General features: G+C 55.4%; 8 protein-coding genes across 8 annotated transcripts; 5 read left to right on the forward strand and 3 right to left on the reverse strand.

Annotated features, from left to right (window-relative positions):
* Nucleotides 1–1278: 1278 nt before the first annotated feature.
* On the forward strand, nt 1279–3034 carry PG986_008335 (amino-acid permease; the record flags this gene model as incomplete). Its single annotated transcript, XM_066844557.1, has 3 exons — nt 1279–1503; nt 1561–2727; nt 2795–3034. 3 exons carry the CDS (start codon nt 1279–1281, stop codon nt 3032–3034), a joined length of 1632 nt encoding a protein of 543 aa, XP_066700669.1.
* Nucleotides 3035–4881: 1847 nt separating this feature from the next.
* On the forward strand, nt 4882–8172 carry PG986_008336 (Serine/threonine-protein kinase; the record flags this gene model as incomplete). Its single annotated transcript, XM_066844558.1, has 4 exons — nt 4882–5794; nt 5846–5943; nt 5993–6297; nt 6360–8172. 4 exons carry the CDS (start codon nt 4882–4884, stop codon nt 8170–8172), a joined length of 3129 nt encoding a protein of 1042 aa, XP_066700670.1.
* A 1049-nt stretch (nt 8173–9221) lies between these two features.
* Nucleotides 9222–11517, reverse strand: PG986_008337 (uncharacterized protein; the record flags this gene model as incomplete). The annotated part of the gene is made up of 4 exons (XM_066844559.1): nt 9222–10372; nt 10426–11085; nt 11157–11303; nt 11478–11517. 4 exons carry the CDS (start codon nt 11515–11517, stop codon nt 9222–9224), a joined length of 1998 nt encoding a protein of 665 aa, XP_066700671.1.
* Nucleotides 11518–13351: 1834 nt separating this feature from the next.
* On the forward strand, nt 13352–13585 carry PG986_008338 (uncharacterized protein; the record flags this gene model as incomplete). Its single annotated transcript, XM_066844560.1, has 1 exon — nt 13352–13585. One exon carries the CDS (start codon nt 13352–13354, stop codon nt 13583–13585), a length of 234 nt encoding a protein of 77 aa, XP_066700672.1.
* A 13-nt stretch (nt 13586–13598) lies between these two features.
* PG986_008339 (general alpha-glucoside permease) lies at nt 13599–15527 on the forward strand (the record flags this gene model as incomplete). The annotated part of the gene is made up of 3 exons (XM_066844561.1): nt 13599–14055; nt 14129–14182; nt 14248–15527. 3 exons carry the CDS (start codon nt 13599–13601, stop codon nt 15525–15527), a joined length of 1791 nt encoding a protein of 596 aa, XP_066700673.1.
* Nucleotides 15528–16256: 729 nt separating this feature from the next.
* On the forward strand, nt 16257–17232 carry PG986_008340 (uncharacterized protein; the record flags this gene model as incomplete). The annotated part of the gene is made up of 3 exons (XM_066844562.1): nt 16257–16364; nt 16458–16895; nt 17062–17232. The coding sequence occupies 3 exons, from the start codon at nt 16257–16259 to the stop codon at nt 17230–17232; spliced, it is 717 nt and encodes a 238-aa protein (XP_066700674.1).
* A 732-nt stretch (nt 17233–17964) lies between these two features.
* Nucleotides 17965–18417, reverse strand: PG986_008341 (uncharacterized protein; the record flags this gene model as incomplete). The annotated part of the gene is made up of 1 exon (XM_066844563.1): nt 17965–18417. One exon carries the CDS (start codon nt 18415–18417, stop codon nt 17965–17967), a length of 453 nt encoding a protein of 150 aa, XP_066700675.1.
* A 251-nt stretch (nt 18418–18668) lies between these two features.
* On the reverse strand, nt 18669–19259 carry PG986_008342 (uncharacterized protein; the record flags this gene model as incomplete). The annotated part of the gene is made up of 1 exon (XM_066844564.1): nt 18669–19259. One exon carries the CDS (start codon nt 19257–19259, stop codon nt 18669–18671), a length of 591 nt encoding a protein of 196 aa, XP_066700676.1.
* Between the last annotated feature and the right edge of the window lie 729 nt (nt 19260–19988).

Below are 19988 nucleotides of genomic sequence, written 5' to 3' on the forward strand. Positions count from 1 at the left end.
CTGAGATGGAGGTCTAGAACACGTACCCCTCTACCGACAGTCTGGAGCAGAAAGCCTGGATCTTGCAGGTATCCACCGCCCCCCCCCCCCAAAGACGACCGATCTGGCACCCTGGCTCTCCGCTCCAGACTGACTTCAACCACACTCCCGACGGATACTCTTCGCAATCCTGCACATTGCATTGGGAGCTTGGCACTTGCCGGCAGACATGAGTTTCTGACGGTAATGGAATAGGTCGTCCGGAGGCCCGTCTTCAACGTAAAGTTCCGATGAAACTATCAAAGTCCAACCGACTCTGCCAGAGAGGCGCAAAGTCGAATCTCGAAAGGGTAACTGTCTTCCCCTAGTGCCAATGAAGCTTATCAGCACACTAGGAGGCATCCGGTTAGTATGGGGAAGAATTTGACCGAAGCCAGTGACTGTTGAGGTCTCGGACCCGGAGGAGAGAGGAGGCAACCCCCAATCAGACGTCCTGGGGAAATCTGCCCCATCTACACTATATTCCTCCCAGACGACCATGCTGGCGGTGCTATTGCCTGATCCGGAATCTTGAGCGAATCCATCAGCAGAAGCTTGTCAAACTTTGCCTTCCGGCAGAAGCAAGCACGGGCGTGACAACGATGGCTGGGCTTGGACTGACTGCATGCTCTCTCCAGGGGGCTTGAAGAACGGCTGGTCTTCTTGTTATTGCCAGTCATGACGCAACATTACAAGTAGCATTATAAGGGAATCCAACAGAGCAAGGGCTCATGTGTAACTGACCGGAATGCTACCTATCTCGCTCGGTCGTTAGGTCTACTACTATACTACGTGCGTGCGGCGGCTGGCTTTCGAATCCACCCGCCCCAGTCCTCGCTTGTGGTCTCGACTGCCAGCTCCAGCAGACAGGGGCTGTTATCTGAGACTACCCCAGCCCTTAGCTTGAGATTATTCTGCCCAGTCTGGATAGACCCAAGTGTCCGGCAATATGACTGACTAGTCTATGAGATTATACCCAATGCTGACCATCCAATCAGCGTTGTATCGCCACGTTGGATCGTGTGTGTGAGTGTCCCTGAGCCTTGAGTACATCGTTTGCTCTGGTCCAGGCCACCTGTTACTGTACTTACCCCATGCGCTACTAAGTAAGTAGTGAGTATGGAGTGTATAACCGCACATCCAGTTGCCCTTCCGCAGCAGTATATAGTCGAGAGCATTCCCCCGTTGGTTCACATCAGCTCATCATCCTCATCTACTCTCAATTCTCAACAGCCACTCTCAGGTTGAGCGACAGTCACAATGTCCGACTACGACAAGAATGAGACGAAGGGCTCCGGCCCGAGCGCCTACAACCACTCCACTCATGAGGTCCGCGATGAAGAGGTCGGCGTTGTCAAGTCCGAGGCTCTGAAGAAAGATCTCAAGGGTCGCCACATGCAGATGATCGCCATCGGCGGTGCTATCGGTGCTGGTCTCTTCATTGGTTCCGGTGGTGCTCTCAGCAAGGGTGGTCCCGCCGCCTTGGTATGTTACGCCGCCCCTTAAACATTCCCTGACTTCAACTGACCAGTCGGTTACCAGATTATCGGTTACATGATCGTCGGTATCATGTTGCTGTTCACCATGCAAGCTTTGGCTGAACTGTCTGTCCTCTACCCTGTCAACGGTGCTTTCTATTCCTATGTCGTTCGCTTCCTCGACCCTGCCTGGGGCTTCGCTATGGGCTGGGACTACGCTATCGCTTGGCTTACTGTCCTGCCCTTCGAACTCATCGCTGCGAGTATCACCATCAAATTCTGGAACGATTCTATCAGCATGGGTGTCTGGGTCACTGTCTTCTTGGTCGCTCTCACTGTCATCCAGGTCTTTGGCATCAAGGGATACGGCGAAGTCGAGTTCGTTCTCTCCATGATCAAGATCTGCGCCTGTGTCGGTTTCATCATCCTCGGAATCATCATCAATTGCGGTGGTGTCGGTGAGCAGGGCTACATCGGCGTCAAGTACTGGCACGATCCCGGTGCTTTCCACAACGGCTTCAACGGCTTCTGTGCCGTCTTCGTCGTTGCCGCCTTCGCTTTCGGTGGCACTGAGCTTGTCGGTCTGGCCGCTGCCGAGTCCGAGAACCCCCGCAAGGCCATCCCTCGCGCCGCCAAGCAAGTCTTCTTCCGTATCTTCCTCTTCTACGTCGTCAACCTCTTCGTCCTCGGTCTGATCCTGCCCTCCACCGACGACCGTCTTCTCAACTCCCATGGTGCCAACTCCAAGGCCTCGCCCTTCGTCTTGGCCATCCAGGATGCCGGCATCAAAGTACTGCCCTCCATCTTCAACGCGGTCATCACCGTGTCCGTTATTAGCGTCGCCAACTCTTGCACCTTCGGCTCTACCCGTACCATTCAGGCTATGGCTACCCGAAAGATGGCCCCCGGTTTCTTCTCCTATGTTGACAAGGCCGGCCGCCCTCTGTACTGTGTTGCTCTCCAGATCTGCTTTGGTTTCCTTGCCTATATCGGCCTGGCCGCTGAGGGCATGACCATCTTCAACTGGCTGCTTTCGCTCACCGGTCTGTCGTTCTTCTTTGTCTGGGGATCCATTTGCGCCACCCACATTCGCTTCGAGCACGCGTGGCAGTCCCAAGGCTTCAGCCTGAAGCAGATCCCGTACCGACCCCCCTTCGGCATCTATGGCAGCTACATCGGCCTGAGCCTGAACATCCTCTGCCTGCTTGCCACTTTCTACAACGCCCTCTACGTAAGTAAACCTCGCTCTCCCTCATTGGTATCTTTTTGAACAGCCTAACTAACACATACGATTACAGCCGAGCCCCACTGCCACTCCCAACGTCGAGGACTTCATGCAGGCGTACCTGGCTCTTCCCCTGGTCTTGGTCCTCACCCTTGGCTGGAAGATCAAGTCTGGAGACTGGTCCCTGTACGTCAAGGTCCAGGACATGGATCTCATGGCCGGCGCCCGCCTGCTCAACCCCGAGGATATTGATGAGCAGGAGGAGATGCGCAAGGGACCCTGGTACTCCCGCGTCTTCCACGCCTTGTTTTAGGAGGAGGCTTGTTGCTGTTTAGTCGGAGTTTTGGGGTTTTACGAGAGACGATATATGGACATGTGTGAGGGTGCACAAACCAACCTAATTCTTCACACATGATGATGTTACCCTCGAGGCGAGGGGCTCTGTATAATGTCGAGCGGGTCGCATAGACTAGATACTTTTGATACCATTTTTTTATAAGCATAGTTCATACTACAATTTTCGAACTTGCCCTATCATGTCTGTGCTTTCCTCTCCTATATCTACTATATACTCTTCCGGTAATCATGCTATACTCTAAGCGTCGGTGCCTTACTTGGATTGCAAATGTCAGCGTCGACTGCTCGGGTAACAAGAACAGATACTATCGAATACCAAGGCTCAGAATGAGGCACTGAATTGTGACGCTTATGCGCCCACAAGGCCCCAATCCGACGGCGCACTCAATCCGCAGCATACGAAGCGGTTGGTCTTGTTTTCGCCAAGACGAGAGTCCCGAAGTCCCCTTCGAAGAGACTCAATTCGGCTATTGGAGCTCGCGTGTCTTCTCCCATGCAAGGTCCAGGGTGGTGGCTGCTGCCTATATCGCAATGTGGCTGCTGCCTGGGATTGCCGTCGTCATGGTAGGCAACATTTTGGATGAAGTAGTAGGAAGCGGGTTTGCTCCAATTCAATACAGCCAGACACGTGGTGGAACATCCGACGAAAGTTCGCGTACGTCTCGTTACTGCCTCAGGAAGAGCAACATAGAGCAAGAAACCCGAATATTCTGTTGCTACTCTGCAGCAAGTGGCATTTTGCTTTGGACCCCTGGATTTGCACAGGGATATCACGTGACGAATGTATACCTTGCAATGACCAAGGAAAGTGGAATACGGAGTAGAAGGGCCTGATTATTTTTGGTTGATTGGCAGAAGGCTGAGCGAGGTACCATCCATCGGGTGCAATTTCGACGTGGAATTGATTGAACCATTTGACGTCATCTCAGTTTGCTCTCTCCATTGAGAAGGTTGAGATTGGAAGATCTGCCTGCTGCTCCGCCATCGCCAAACGATGGACAACCAGCTGGTCGGCCAAGTCAGCAGAGAATCGGCAGTAGAAGCCATGCTGTCCCATCGGTTTGATTGATCGCGCCTCTGTATAGGCCCCTTGGGCAGACCTGGACCCCTCTGCCCCTCCCGCGGACCCTCTTCAGGAGTCAGGAGAAGTCGGTCAGGAGTCGGGTTTAATGTTAGTTTAAGCACTGATGCTTATCTTATCAGTGGCGGCCAGCTGCTGACAGCCCTGTAGAGGCCCCCCGCTGGGCTGCTGGGCGCTGGACCCCCCCCTTCGGATAATGAGCCAGGCCAGGCCTCAGCACTTCGCCAGCCCAAGAGGCATTCAGGCGGACAAGGTACAAGCATGTTGATTGCCTGGTACGCAGGCAGCATTAACCATACTGCAATCCCACTGCCACGGCCTGTTACCAACCAAGTCCGAGTCCAAGTCGGTAACCTTGACGACCAAGCATCTTTTGCATGCGCCTTCGTCTTCAGCTTTCCTGTGCTTTTTTCCCCCTCCCTCACATCAATGATGCCGCATTCGATGTAATCAACCGTCCGAGTTCGAAACCACTTTCAATGCCGTGATTCGCAGGCCAATCGTCCCCAATCTCTCCCTCCTCACCCACCCACGCACCCACTCTCCCCCCCTGTGCTTGCTGCCAACACCTGGGGCCAGCTCCTACATTCCCCAGCGACGCTGAGCAACACTCGACACTGCCACGTCTTAGCACCGCAAACTTCCTGCTGCCGCTGGGAGTTTCGAACCGCGCAACGGACACGAACCGATAACGAAGCGATCCGAAAAAGGGGCCAGCAGTCATGGCATCATACGGAAACGCGGCGCCCATGGCCGCTCCCCGTCATGGCCAACAACAGCACGCCGCATATGGCGCCCCCGTAGCGATGCAAGCACCAGCTGCACCTCATGGCACCTTCAGCCCCGGCACCAAGATCCAGGTCGGCGAACACCGGGTCGTGATACAAAAGTACCTGTCCGAGGGCGGGTTTGCACATGTGTACTTGGTCAAGCTCCCGCGGCCGGTGGACGGCACCGATCTCGCCGTGCTGAAGAGAGTTGCCGTGCCGGATCGGGATACTCTGCGCGGCATGCGGACCGAGGTCGAAACCATGAAGCGCCTCAAGGGCCACCGTCCGATCGTCACCTACATCGATTCGCATGCGTCCGAGATGAAAGGGGGCGGCTACGAAGTGTTTCTGCTAATGGAGTTCTGCGACGGCGGAGGCCTGATCGACTTCATGAATACCCGACTCCAGCACCGCCTGACCGAGCCCGAGATTTTGAACATATTCACCGACGTTACCGAGGGTGTCGCCTGCATGCACTACCTGAAGCCGCCGCTGTTGCATCGCGACCTGAAGGTCGAGAACGTGCTCATCACCATGGTCGGCCAAAGGCGGAAATTCAAGCTTTGCGATTTCGGCTCGGCAGCGAACCCGAAGCCTGCGCCGCAGACCGTCGTCGAGTGCCGACTCATGGACGAAGACGTCCAAAGGCACACAACATTACAATACCGCAGTCCGGAGATGATAGACGTCTATCGGAAACAGCCGATAGACGAGAAATCCGATATATGGGCTCTTGGCGTCCTGCTCTACAAGCTCTGCTACTATACGACCCCCTTCGAGGACCAAGGGCAGCTCGCTATATTAAACGCCAGCTTCAAATTCCCTAGCTACCCCGTCTTTTCTGATAGACTGAAGCACCTTATTGGTAACACGCCCGCCTCATGACTATACTGGCCAAGTCACTAATACGCCATAGCTTCCATGTTGCGCGAGCACCAGCAAGCCAGACCAAACGTATACCAAGTTTTGAAGGAGGGCCTCCGTATGCAGGGCCGCGAGATTCACATACCAGATGTACGTATAACGCAAACCTTCTCATACAGCATGCGCTTACCATATGCAGATATATGCTACACGCCCACAAGCAGAGTCAAGTAAACCAAATGGGCCCCTGCCAGACCCAGGAGGAAAACATACTCCTGTCGTTGGCGCTGTTTTCTCTCCACCCCCACAACAACAGCAAGTAATACCGGAGGTCGCACCAATGCGGCGTGGTAGACTGCCGGCTGCCACAAATCAGCCCCCACCACAACCGGCTGCGAAGCCAAGCCCTTCCCCGTTGCGGGTGACCAGTGGCGATCCGTTTGCCGCGCTTGATGCAAATACAGCTGCAGCCAAGCCGGCGGATGTGGACGAGGTAGCGGCTAGGTTCCCTCGCTCGACCAATTCTCGCTTTTGCACGACCAAGGATCGAAGTTCGACTTCGACAGCCCAACATCACCTGCCGGGCCCAAGGGATTCGAGCAACAAGTGGCGCAGAAGCTGGCAGACGACGCTTTTGCTAAGCCTGCGGCTGTTCCGGCTAGCTCGGGAGCCACGCAAAGCCGTGTGAAATCCATGGCTGCTGCAAACGAACTGGACAGAACATCGTCGCCTCGTGGGTCTTCGAACAAACCTGCCGCGGCTCCTCCCAAGCCGGCCGGGCAAATGAGCCGTGCCTCGGCCATCATCAACAACAATCCTGAACTCCAAGCAATCGCTTCTCCTCCGTTACCAGCCACCCAATCTCCTTCTTCTCGGCCAAATATGGGATACGTCTCAACAGGGACGATGACCAGTACCCCGCCGCAACTCGATCTGCCTACGAGGGAGTATCCCCCAATCTACCGATTCCCATCTTCCGACGATGCCAGGTCGTCTAGTGTACCAAGGCAGGGAACTCCCAGTCAACTGCGGGCAGACACAGGCCAATCCTCGCGGCCCATTGCAGCACAGAGGATACATTCATTCCAATCGCCCGCGCTGCATGGAAGACAACCCTCCTCTTCCAGGCCTTCACTTGAAGGAGGGCGTCCCAGTGCCGACTTTATGGAGCCTCTCTCTAAGACGAACTCGTTGGTGGGTCGGCCAAGGCCAGCGAGCACATACTTGGAATCCAACTTGGACTACCTGCGCGAAAAAGAAACCGCCCCGAAGCCGATGCGGTCCCCTGGTTTGCCGTCCATGCAATTTGAGAACAAGGCGTCCCCATCTTTGGAGCCTCAAGATGATGCTACCATCGAGTCAAATGTGGATTTCTTACGCTCCATGGAGGAGGCAGATAACAGAAAGAAAGACAAGGCCAGCAAGCACGGGAAGCGAAACTCGAGTCTTGGGTCTCTATCAGGCAAGAATATCTTTGCCGGGAAGTTTGGCGATGCGTTCAAGCGCTTCGAAGCGAAGGACTCGTCTTTCCAGCCTGCTCGTACACCGTCTCCTTTAAGGGACGCGGAGCAACACGACTTGAACATGCCGCTCACCCCAATTGCAGGCTCTGAAGCTACCGATGGCCGAAGTGACGATGGCCGTATGCTGGGTGACCAGGAAGAGCTCACACCGGAACAGCGCCGGGACCTCGAGGCTCAAGCGCTGGCGGAGGAAGAGAGGCGAGTGGAAGCGGCCGCAGCCGAGTATCGGCAGCGGATGGCAGCTCGTGAGATGGGTGGGAGCGGTGCGGCCTCAGCACCGCTACCCAAGAGCATTGGCGGTGTATCGCGCGCCGTAAGCATCCAGAACAGGGTCCAGAACCTCCTCGAAGAGAGCCAGAAGGTCGCGCCGCCCCAACGAACTGCCGAAGGGTACGGTCGGTTCACCGACACCCAACAAGCGGCGGCTCGCGACAAAACGCACCCGGACCTCCCACCAAAGCCCGCGAACATCAGCACGACGGGTGGACGGGCAGGGCCACCGGCGAAGCCTGCCACGAGCTCTTCCGACGCCATGGCGCGGCGGCAGCCGACCGGCACTGCTGGCTCGGAAAGCCCCGCGTCGTCGTCGGCCGCCCCTGCCCGGCCTCTGGTCCCCACGCATACGAAACCCAGCGCGCCGCCGAAGCCCTCGCACCTCAATAAGTTGCCCACGGGCAGCAGCGGTCGCAAATCGCCCAGCAAACCGCGTCCTAACGTCTCGTCGACGGACCTGATCGACATGACCCCCCAGGAGAAGGACGACTATATGCAGGACTTCAGTAAGCGGTTCCCCAGCCTGGGCGCCATCGAGATGGTCGAGCGGGATATCGGGGACGATGCCGGTGGCAGGAGGTAAACAGACGAACGAACAGATCGTTGATGGTGACCACGGAGGGGCCGTATAATACTTCCCCCGTACATGATCGACAGAGAGGGCCAGTTTATACAATTATCAGACACCATATCCAAATGGGATAACCGGTTTCGAGAAAAAGAACGCTGTTATGCTTGTGGCACTGAATTATTCTCGATCTATACAACCATGGCGTAGTTGGGTCAGCGCCTGTGCCATGAAGGTGAAAGGCGACATACGGCACGAGTGTCTCATTTTGTGACTAGCAGCAAGCAGCAGCCACAGGAACGGATCAGCGGAAGAAACGCGCTTCGTCTTATTATTCTACCCCTCTACCAAGACGATAGCAAGCCGGCAAAAATGACCAGGCGAAAGAGATGGGGTCCAGATGAGACGAGATGAGATGAGATGGCATGGGGAGAGCAAGCAAGAGAGATGACACTTCACACTTCTTGGGGGTGGGATTCGTTGAATAAAGATGATAGAACTTAGATATACTTGGACATAGCGATGCCAACCCCCCTCCCCCAATAACGGGTCCGAAAAAGAGACAAGACCCCAGAACCGTTGACAACAATTTCCACTACTATTACAAGAATGCTCGATATCGTGAACCTGCTTTGATGATACAGACTATGTGGTAGGTATCACATTCTATATCTATCATCGTCGAACGTGTAATAACCCAGAAATGGCATATACTTCAGTAGTAGTAGTAGTAGATCAAACCCGCTGGTTCTTCTTAAAAGTAGTAGTAGTATACCCGCAGATTCGATGAAGTTCCGTAGCCCTCCTAGGTAGGCAGATACGCTACAAACTAATCTACGTTCTTCTCTAGAACTGATATAAAAATATATTCTCAGGAATCGATGAATAAGTAGCAACCCCGGAACGCCGCCCAGAATGCCGCAGGGGTATGAGCGACGGAAGAAGAAGAGAGAACATGTTTTCCTTGTTCATTCGTTATCATTTAACAAGAAAGCTCGGCCTCTTTTAACCTTCGGACCTCCCCTTTACTGTCCCTTTCCATGCGTACCCAGTCAATCGTGTTTCTAACTCGGTCCAGCAGCATGGTGATCATCACGTGGCCCATTGCCACCGCCGGGTCCGGGTCCGCTCGGGCCGTCCAACAACAGCGTCGGCTTGATGAAGTCCTCGTCCAGCTGTCGGAACAGGGCCTGGGGATCGTGCGAGGTTAGGAGCTGCCGAATGGCTGACGAGGCGGTGACGGGCGCGGGGTTCCTGGCCCCGGACGTCGGATAGGAGAAGACGGCGTCCTCTTCTTCGGATGTGCCGCCGGGCGTCAGCACGGGGCTCGACTTCCTTCGGGGCGGTTTGCGGGCCGGCGGCGGCAAATCCGAGGTGTCAACGTCACTCCCCAGATCCGAGTCCGTCAAGCTGCTGCTGGGGCCAAGCAGATCACCCCGCTCGGCATCATCCAACGACTGGCTCTTCGTGTTCTTCCGACTCAGACTGGCGGGTCGAGGGAATACGGAAGGAGACCTAGATCCTGACACATAACTTCCCCGCTCCGCCTGTTTCGGTCGCTTGCCGCTGGAATCGACGCGGCTCAGGGCCACAGAGCCGTTCCTGGCGCGTGGCGTGTAGCCGATGCCCGTACCAGATCGTTTGTAGTAAGAGCCACCGGGGGCCGCTTCGATATCGAACTCGTCGTCGCTATCTACCTCTTCCACGACGCCAGTGCGTATACCCAGAATTTCCAGCATTCTAGACGTGGTTCCACCGAATATGATGACAGTCAACACCACCACGACCAGGACAGTTGCTTTCAGGGGGTAGGAGTTTGGTCCTGTCAGTAAAGCAGCCAAAGCAACACCGACCGCACCTCTCAGCCCAGCCCAAAATAGCATGGCCTGGTAGTTGTACGGCAGCTCCTCGGCAACCTCTTGGCCCCTGCGGCGCGCACGGTAGCTGATGACCCAGTTGATCGCTTTCGAAAGTGGGAAGACCGCGACCCATCGTGCAGCACAAACTGATATTACCGTGATAATAATGAGGAGTGGCTGGAACACGAGCTCGTTATCTGTGAAAAGCGACAACCCAAGATAAATGAAGACGTAGTTTTCGGACAACTGGGAGAGCACCTGGAAGATGTATTTGGTGCTGAGCTGTGTGCGGCGCGACATATTGAAGTAAGCATAATGCTTGAGTGTGATTCCACAGAACAGCAATGACACGATACCTGCGACAAGATCAGCTTTAGAAGTGAACCGAACCTAGACAAGTTTCTCTTACCAGACATGCCACACCCTTGGGAGAAGAAATAACTCGAGTAGGCAATCAGAACGATCAGGCAGCTCTCGATGTGGGGGTACCGTCTGATATAGGTGAACTTCAAGATGATGGCGGTCGCTATACCGACAAGAACACCTATAGCCAGACTGACGGAGAAGACCACCAAAAATTCGCCCACACCCTTCATAAAGGCAAAGACACCGTACTTAGCGGCCTCCTCGCTCTTGTAGTTCTGGGCGGTTTCGAAAATGACAATGGCAATGGCATCGTTCAAGATGGACTCGCCAAAGATGATGGTGTATAGTTTCGGGTCAACCTTGTAGCTGTTAAATATGGCCAAAATCGTCACCGGGTCGGTCGCAGACAGCGTAGCGCCCACTGAAATGGCATCGACGAAACTCATAGAAATGGGCTCGATGGGCAGGCGAGTATAGAGATATAACAGCAGGCCAATCACGACGGCAGACAAGAATGTCCCCGCGAAGGCGAAGGTCAGGATAGTGCCGATGTTGCGGAAGAAGTTGGCCTGGTGCAACTCATAGCCCGAGTTCAGGATAATGGGCGGGAGAAGCAGGTTGAAGAAGATCTGAAAGTCGAAGATAGCGAGCTGTCGAATCTCGGTTTGGGACGTTACTCTGAGGATCAATCCCACCGTCATGCCTGGGTAGTAGCCATTGATGTTAGAAGCTGCCTTCTTCCCAGCAAGAAGTATATCTTCGTCCACGACGTACCTGCGAAGATGGAGATGACGGTCTCGTGTATGGCCTGCACCTTCTTCTGCTGCAGGATGTAGCTTGTGAAGAGGGACAGCATCAGCAGCATGATGTTGATGAAGATGGCCCATGATGAAGCGATTTCTTCCTTGGTTCCTTCGCCACCTGCTCGCGACGTTAGTTTTGGGGTTTCACGATGTGTTGGGTCGGGTTGAGCGGGGGAGTCGCACCTTCAGGATCGCTCTCGTCGGCGGCGCGCCCTGTACGTAATAGCCATGGTTAGCTAGGCTGATGCACGGTGAAGTACCTAAGGATTGGCACAGCGAAGAGGCGACATACGGGCAAGCTCGAAAGCCGCGCCAGCTATAGCAGGCAACATGGTGGACGGGGTTCGTTGCTCAGGTCGGGAATGGTTGGTGATCCAGCAGTATGAGGGCCTGGGTCGAGAGTGGAATTCCTGTCATTAGCAAGCGCATCAATTGGACCATGACAGCAGCATGCTAGGGTCGGTGTGTGGTGGTACAGCGTCGGTGGTATGAGAGCGCTCCGTGTGGGATTTACCGGTCGGAGAGCGTGTGTGTTTGATTGTTGGCTGGTGCTGGTGCTGGGGGGATCTTGAAATGCCAGCTATCACCAAAGCAGCGCCGATGACTTGTCTTGTCGGATCTGTTGCGATTGCCTGAAGTTGGCCAAGACAATTTGGCAGTTCGCGCAACCTGCAGCCACGTAATTGTCGGTACGTAGGTACCTAGCATCGTAGCCCTGTACATAGCTGCTGTAGCTGCCCTAACAGCCGCTGGACGACTAGCAGTGGCCCTGCTCGCATTAATTGAAGACTGCCCAATCATGGCTGGGCCGTTCCCACTTGTTCTTCTCATTACTTGCTCCCTTGCTCCCTTATTCAGCGCACGGCGTGTTTGGATATCTACCTGCTGACCTATGTCGGGGCCTGTCGCTACTTATACGACACAATGGTGAAGTTGCTCATGACTCAACGTGTACGCGCTCCCTAGGTGCAGAAAAGCATCGGCGGGTGTCATGTATCATCACAGCTGGGCAGGGTTACAGCACTGCAATGAGCTTAATCTGGTCGAAGCTTGGCCAAAGAGCCAGCCCCTCTCCCAAGCCGATGCCGAAGAAGTGGTGGTGCAAGCAAACCTGTCCTCGTCATCATTGGACGAAGATGTATCTTTCGAAACAGTACTTCGCATTGCTGGCTTGTTGAGCAGTCCGCTGCGGTCGATATATGTGAGCGACGTTGAGAGAGTACGGGTAACCGAGCGGGTGTCTATGTGTGCTCGTAGAAGGAACCTTGAAGCCTGGTCGGATAGATAGGCCGGATGATTTAAGCTAGGTATTGGATGGGTCTTCTGCCACAAGCCAAAGGGCCTGGGAGGATGGACTGGACCAGGCCTGACCTGACCTGCGAGAGAGCCCGCCAACCCGCCTGCCCGCAGTGGAGGAGGAGCTCGAGCTCGCTCGATCAATCGCCGGAGCTGACGAAGGGTTCCCCGTTTCCGTTCCTGCAGCTAAACTCCAACTGGTGTAGGCTCCCCCTCGGCACATCGGTTGGGCCTTGGGCCTTGGGGACTGGGGTGCAGAGACAGAGACAGAGACAGAGACAGAGAGAGAGAGAGACAGCTCTCGGGCTTATCAGTTCAAGATTCAAGACGCAACGCAATACTCCAGAACATCGTCACTTCTATCTAAGTAACCAACTCTAATCTATCCACTTGGTAGTCTATATAACCCAGCAGTAATCCTGCGCTTTCACTCCGCGCTGTGCATCATTCCCCCATCCATCTGCTAGTGAAATCGAGTTTTCTGCATGCAAACGGGTCAATCTGTGCCGCCATTGCATACTTAGCCAGTCCTCCTCCTTGGATATCAATAGCCCGCGGATCCGGGGCCCCACCTCCACCCAAGCTCTCTACCTGGGTAATCTCGTGGACAGGACATCCTCAATCTTTCCCCCGATCACCCGTCAGAATCCCCATCGCGTGACGCCGTTTCCATCGCTGCCAACTGCCACTGATCGATCCATCACAAGACCAACTTCTCCAGTACTCCTTTGCACCATCTCGTGGCATATATACCCAAGCCAGCCACGCACTAGCAAACCCAATATGGTCGGTACTATCTTGTCGCGCTGAATCTAAACTGCACCACCACTCTCATCTCCGCCACCACTTCCATCGCTTGCCCGAGTAAGCATGGTCTCGCCATCGTCGAGCTCTCCGTCGTCAAGCTCTTCGTCCACTGCTGCTTCGAAGAAACCCCAAGTCCTATCCTCCGGCCAGACGACGAACTCAACCCCCAACCAACAACAAACCGGAAATGTCGACCTATCGGGCAGCACCCTAGCCCGAGACTTCGCGGGCGGCTTGGAAGCGCCCAACAACGAACACTCCCCTCTGCTTTCGCCCGTCGATGCGGGGGCGCCATGACTTCGCCGACCCGATGACACCAGCAGGAGGGCACGATGACAGCGAGGAGGAGGCCCAGAGGACTAAGAGCGTCTGGTACCTCATCCTCCTGACGATAAGCATCGGAGGTTTGCAGATCGCATGGTCCGTCGAGCTCTCCAACGGTTCGCCCTACCTGCTTTCGCTCGGCCTTAGCAAGTCCCTGATGGCCCTCGTCTGGATCGCCGGACCCCTGACTGGTACCCTGGTCCAGCCCTACATCGGCATGTTGAGCGACAACTGTCGCATTCGCTGGGGCAAGAGGAAACCTTTTATGGTCGGCGGTGCGATCGCGACAGCGTTGTCGCTCATGTTTCTCTCCTGGACCAGGGAGATCGTCGGAGGTTTCCTTGGTGTATTCGGCGCTGATCCGGAGTCGGACGGGGTCAAGGTGTCTATCATTGTGGTCGCAGTGGCCTGGGTGTACATCTTGGATGTCGCCATCAATACGGGTATGTATTACAACCCTAGCGCATTGCAAAAGCTCCGAGAAGAAGAACAATTCTAACAGTGGTGCCCATCTAGTCCAAGCCGCGATTAGAGCCTTTATTGTTGACTGCGCGCCAACACATCAACAGGGTAAGTTGTCATCCATTCTTCCTGGTATACTCAATGCCCCTTTCCAGAGCTAACACCGAAACTAGAGGCGGCGAACTCCATGGCCAGCAGGATCGTGGGATTTGGCAACATCCTTGGCTACTGTGCTGGATACGTCGACCTCCCAAGGTACGTCGGGTGGCTGGGCGATACCCAGTTCAAGGTGCTTTGCGCTATTGCCAGCATCTCACTCTGCTTGACAATCTTTGTGAGCGTTGTCTTGGTCCATGAGAGGGACCCGAACCTTGATGGACCTGCTGCGAAGGGGCAAGCGGGCATAATGGCCTTCTTCCACACCATCTTTACGTCGATCAAGCGATTACCGCCGCAGATCAGGAAAGTCTGCACTGTGCAGTTCTGCGCCTGGGTTGGTTTCTTCCCCATGCTGTTCTACACGTCGTCTTACATTGGAGAAATCTACATCGAACCTTTCCTGGAGGCCAACCCCCACATGACCCCTAAGGAGCTCGACCGTCTGTACGAGGAAGCCACGCGAGTGGGTACTTTTGCCCTCCTCATCTTTGCCATTTGCAGTCTGGCTACGAATGTATTACTTCCGTTCTTCATCGCGCCGACCTACGACAGCGCCGCCATCGGCAATGCGCCAGCCGAAGTACCCGGTGTCTTCATCCACCCTGAGTCTCCCAAGAAGTCATGGTTGGATTGTCTGGTCATCTCCGGCTTCACCCTGCGTCGGGCTTGGATGCTTTCCCACATCCTCTTCTCTGGCGCCATGTTTTGCACGGTGCTCGTCCGATCAGTCGAGGCAGCAACTGCCCTTATCGGACTTGTGGGCATCACGTGGGCCTTGACTCTATGGGCACCGTGGGCCATCATCAGCGCTGAGATCAGTCGCCGGGATGCCGTGGCTCGTCTGAGGAAGCAGCAAATGGAGGCCCATGCTCGCGGCGACCCTTCTGGCCCGAATGCTTTACTGGATGGAGAGAGCGCGTTGCAGGATGAGGATTCGGATAAGGCAGGTGTCATCCTGGGCATTCACAACATGGCTATTGCTTCACCCCAGATCCTGGCCACGATTGGATCTAGCATAATCTTCAAGATCTTCCAGAAGCCCCGGGGAGTCCCTGGTGACCACAGCATCGCCGTCGTGCTCGCGCTCGGCGGCATCTTCACTCTCATCGCGGCCTGGTTCGTGCACCTGATCAAGGACGATCTGCCCCCGGTCGAGGCGCTGGTCGGAAACGAGGAAGAGGAAGGGCTGTTGGCTACGGATAACAGCAAGAAGAGCATGGATGAGCCCCGGACCAGTATGTCGAGAGCAGGTATTGCAAGAAGCACCAGCTTTGGCGCAGGTCTGGAGTACTAAATCAGATGCTCGCAGGATAACTTGAACATGAGCGGTATGCGGCGTTGGGAAAGGGATGGGTGGACGGAGGGACATGGCGTTGGGTAGTCTGGAACCCTCGGCGTTGGGTAACTAACATATATGGCTTACGAAATGGAAAGTACCTAGAGAAATACAGTATTAAAAAAATACCAAACAGTTCAATAGGAATCATGTCCCAATATCTGCAGCACGCGACTACTTACTGTTGCGCCCATCGGCTTCTTGCCCTTACTTCCCGGGCAAGCAGATGCAATCAAGTCCCAGTTGTACCAAAAGGGGTACCATTTTCCAGCTGACACGGCCGCTCATTGGGCTGTTTGACGAGGCTCCCGTGTCGATCAGGAACGCCACCCTTCCGTTTCGACTTGGTAAATCCGGCTAAAGCCAGCCATTCCCCGCCACGTACATGGTATACAGCAACCCCGGAGGCTCGACGCCGTGATATATTTGTGTAGCCATGTTCGGTAGAAATCTAGAGATACGAGGGCATCCGGTTATGGCTTACGTGCTTTGCGGTCTATTGTGGCGTGGGTATATATAAACGGTAGAGGTGCTCCCTGCGACGCCGCCGGGCATAGGGGCTGCTCCCACGATACTACGACGCGCACACACGCTGTCATCAATCAATTGCATTGTCGTCTCACACACACTCTCTCTCTCAGTAATAATACCATTTGGTTCCAGAAAGGCGGTGCCACTGAATGAATCATGAAGACCCTCACACCCCTTCTCGCCCAGCTGGCCAGCGCGGCCGTCATCTGGGATGGCCGCTTCAACGACTTCAGCACCTCGGCCGACCTGAACAAGTGGTCCTGGGTATGTCACCTCAAGTCCAGTTCTTCCTGTACAGAACAATCTATTATCGGGCCAAGAACATTACCAACTAACCCTGTCACCCAAATTGAAAAGGGGAACCAAGTAGGCCCCTACCAGTATTACATCCACGGCTCCGGCACGGTCGAAAAGTACGTCAACCTGTCGCCCGACTACAAGAACCCCAACGACACGGCCTCGAAGCAGGGCGCCCGGTTCACGCTCGACGGCACCGCGTACTGGAACGGGCAGAACATGCGGCGGACGGAGCTGATCCCGCAGACGAGCGCGGGCATCAACCAGGGGAAGGTCTGGTACCACTTCAGCATGATGCGCAAGGACGCCAACGCCCCCTCGGTCAACCGCGAGCACCAGATCAACTTTTTTGAGTCGCACTTCACCGAGATGAAGTACGGCTGGATCTCGGGCGAGGGCGGGACGAGTAACCCGAACCTGCAGTTCATGATCTCGCAGCAGAGCAAGTGGAAGACGGAGTGGAAGGCGGGGGTCTGGCACAACGTCGCCTACGAGATTGTAAGTCAAACCAACCATCCTAGGTCCCTCTCTCCCTCCCTCACACTCACATCCACATCCACATTCAACTCCATACTGATTATTGTCGCTGCCCGTTATCCACACAGGACTTCTCGGCCAACACCGTCGGCTTCTGGCACTCCGAGGGCGGCGCCCCCTGACGCAGGTGGTCAAGCCCGCCTCGGCCTCGACGTCGTCCAACGGCGCCGACTGGCACTTGGGGGTCCTGGAGCTGCCGCGCTCGGGCTACAGCGACGCGACCGAGGACTTTTACTTCTCGGGCGTCTACATCGAGAGCGGCGCCATCACTACGGCCGTTGGGGGTCCGTCGGCTTGAGGCTGGAGACTTAAGGCTCGTGGAGAAGGCGTGGAAGGTGATACGAGGTGATCGACATTTTCCAGTCGGCGCTTGGGTGAGTAAATGGGGAATTATCGAGTGATCAGAAGGGATTATGTAAACAGAAAAAGATGAGAATGGGGGCAAGACTATATGGGGGAAGTATATATATATATATGGTGTATCAGGTTTTCCGTACATATACACTCTATATCAGCATCATTCTCCTGAAACTTGTAGTTCAGAACATTCTGTAAGCAGTCTACATCCACCTACGTCTAGAATCAAGTCACGACACACTACATAAACCGGTATTAAGTGGTGCTTACATGTCCTCGATGGCCCAGTCACCAAGATCAGCGAGCAGGATGCTTGCCACTACGACCCTTTGCCAAAGAGAAGCGAGTTCACCATCCCCGATCAATGGTCTGTATTAGAAGACTATATTCCGCCTCCCTAGTCAGTGAACGAGCGAACTTGATGATATAGTAGCTCATCCTCAAACCCATGCCCATGAGTACACTATCATCACACCATTTAGCGTTAAGCAACAGACAGTGGACTGAAATTCAAATAGGGAGCGTCCGAAACCCGCCGCCACTCAAATAGCTGCACCAATTACCAACCCCCCTTCTCAACTTTTTGTTTTTGTTCTACTACGTTTCCCTTGGCGTTCCCTCGTCACTTCACTTCACATTACAACCCCGACGTATCCTATCTCCTTCTTTTCACTTAGCACTCAACAAGTCCCAATAGTCGTCCGCTCCTCCCCCGGCACTCCCCCTTAGACGCGTCCCACGACGTAATCCCCGCCCAGTACATGCACCACGAGCTCCCATCGCTGCAAAACGTATCGTCGCACCGGATCGACGACGACGGCGAGACCGAGACCCACTGCGGCGCCGGCGTGACGGCCGCACCACCACCACTGGCCGAGAAGAACGAAGTAGACGCGGACGCGGACGACTCGTCGGCGGCGGGGTACTCGGTAGACGTGTAGACGGGCGTGCCGTCCGTGCTGACGCCGATGACGATGGTCTCGGTCCAGCGCTTGTCGACGGCGCGGACGTTGCGGATGCGGTCGCTGATCGGTCGTTTGTAGACACCGTTCACGTTTCTCGGAACTGGTGGTGGTGGTGGTGGCGGAGCGGCCCTCTTCTGCTTCTGGGACAGGTCCCCGATCATAGGTGGGACGGGTAGGCGGTGCACAGAGGACGACTGATGACGTGACGAATGGTGAAGCGTAACCGACAACGGCGAGGAAGAATCAGATTCAGAAGCCGGAGCAGCAGAAGAAGAACCCCTGGGGCTGACGAGGGTAGTAAACGTCGCCGACCCAGTCCCCCGGATCGTAGTTTCCCGTCCCGGAGAAGGAACAAACGGACGGCTCGTCTTCGAAGCCGCGAACCCGTCGGACGTCGACGAGGGGACGGAGATCACGGGGGCGTCTGGATGGTGAAGAAGGAACAGTGCTCGCCAGCCCACGGGTCGCACGCCGAGGGAGTCGGAGACGGAGACGGAGCCGCCGACGATGACCAGGGGTTGCCGGTAGCGGAGGCAGTGTACGAGCAGTAAGGGTCGGACTCGTCACATGCCGCAGACGACGACGACGACGCGGTTGGCATGGGCCAATACCACGAGGAAGAACTACTAGGACAGTCCCAGCCGAAAAGATCGCACCAGTCGGGCGCCGACGACGTCGACGACGAGGCGGAGGCGGAGGCGGGGTAGGGCGCCCAGGAAGAAGAGCAGTTGCCCCAGTACCAACAATCGTCCACGCCCGACGTCGAAGACGACGACATGCTCGAGCTCGAATCGGGGCTCCAGGACCACCAGTCGGACGACGACGAAGTCATGCTGCTGCTGCTGCTCGTCTCCTCCTCGCCGGGCAGGAGGCAGGTCATGGTCATGACCTGGACGACGGGCGGGGCGTCACGCGGCTGCAGCCCGGGCGAGGCGGTTTCCCTGGGCGGCATGGCCAGGCCCAGGATGCCCAGGGGCAATGCGAGCAAGAGTGGGACGAGCATGGATGCAGATGAGAGAGTCTACTGCCTAGCGGGCAAGGGTCAGGAACAACACGAGGCCGGATCAGGGGTAGTGGCAGTGGTAGTGGCCGAGCAGGCAGAAGACGCTGCTAATATGAGAACGAGATGGAGAGGTAAAAGGCTGTCTGTCTAGACTTGTCAGAACCCGAAAGTTACGTGCGGGTGATCTCGTATCAGGCGAGAAAGAGACTCACTCTATGGAGGGAGCTTGTGGCGGAATATATCTGTTGAGCCGCCAGGGTACAGAGCCCGCCAGGTTCTCCCGGATCTCAAGAGTACGTCAACATTGTCGTCAACACGTCGAACGAGGTGCTGGACAAACAATGGCCTGTATCCCCATAGACGGTTTGCTCCACGGGCAAGAAAAGTCTCGGCTCAGGCTGAAGGACCAGCTTGGTTAATTTGCCATTTCCAGCCTCTTCTTGGTATCATCAAAATGAAGTCGTCCGATGTCCTCTTACAGACGGAGACACAACATCCGGCTAGGACGGAGGAGGCAAGTTGGACTCTCTACAACGCTCGGAAAAGCTGGCGATAGAGTAATACAAGCGAGGCCGATTGTGTTTCGGGAATTCCCTTGGGACAGGCATACCTGAGAAGTTGCAATTCACGGGGAATACTCAGGATTACGTTGCGCCCATTGTACGGTATATGGACACGTAGCAGGAAGTCACACACCGAAAAAGCGATGAGTTGCGGTTGTTGTCATGA

The sequence above is a fragment of the Apiospora aurea genome (genome assembly GCF_038362705.1).
Source record: "Apiospora aurea strain CBS 24483 chromosome Unknown utg000005l_segment0_segment0, whole genome shotgun sequence".
Taxonomy (NCBI): Eukaryota; Fungi; Ascomycota; class Sordariomycetes; order Amphisphaeriales; family Apiosporaceae; genus Apiospora; species Apiospora aurea.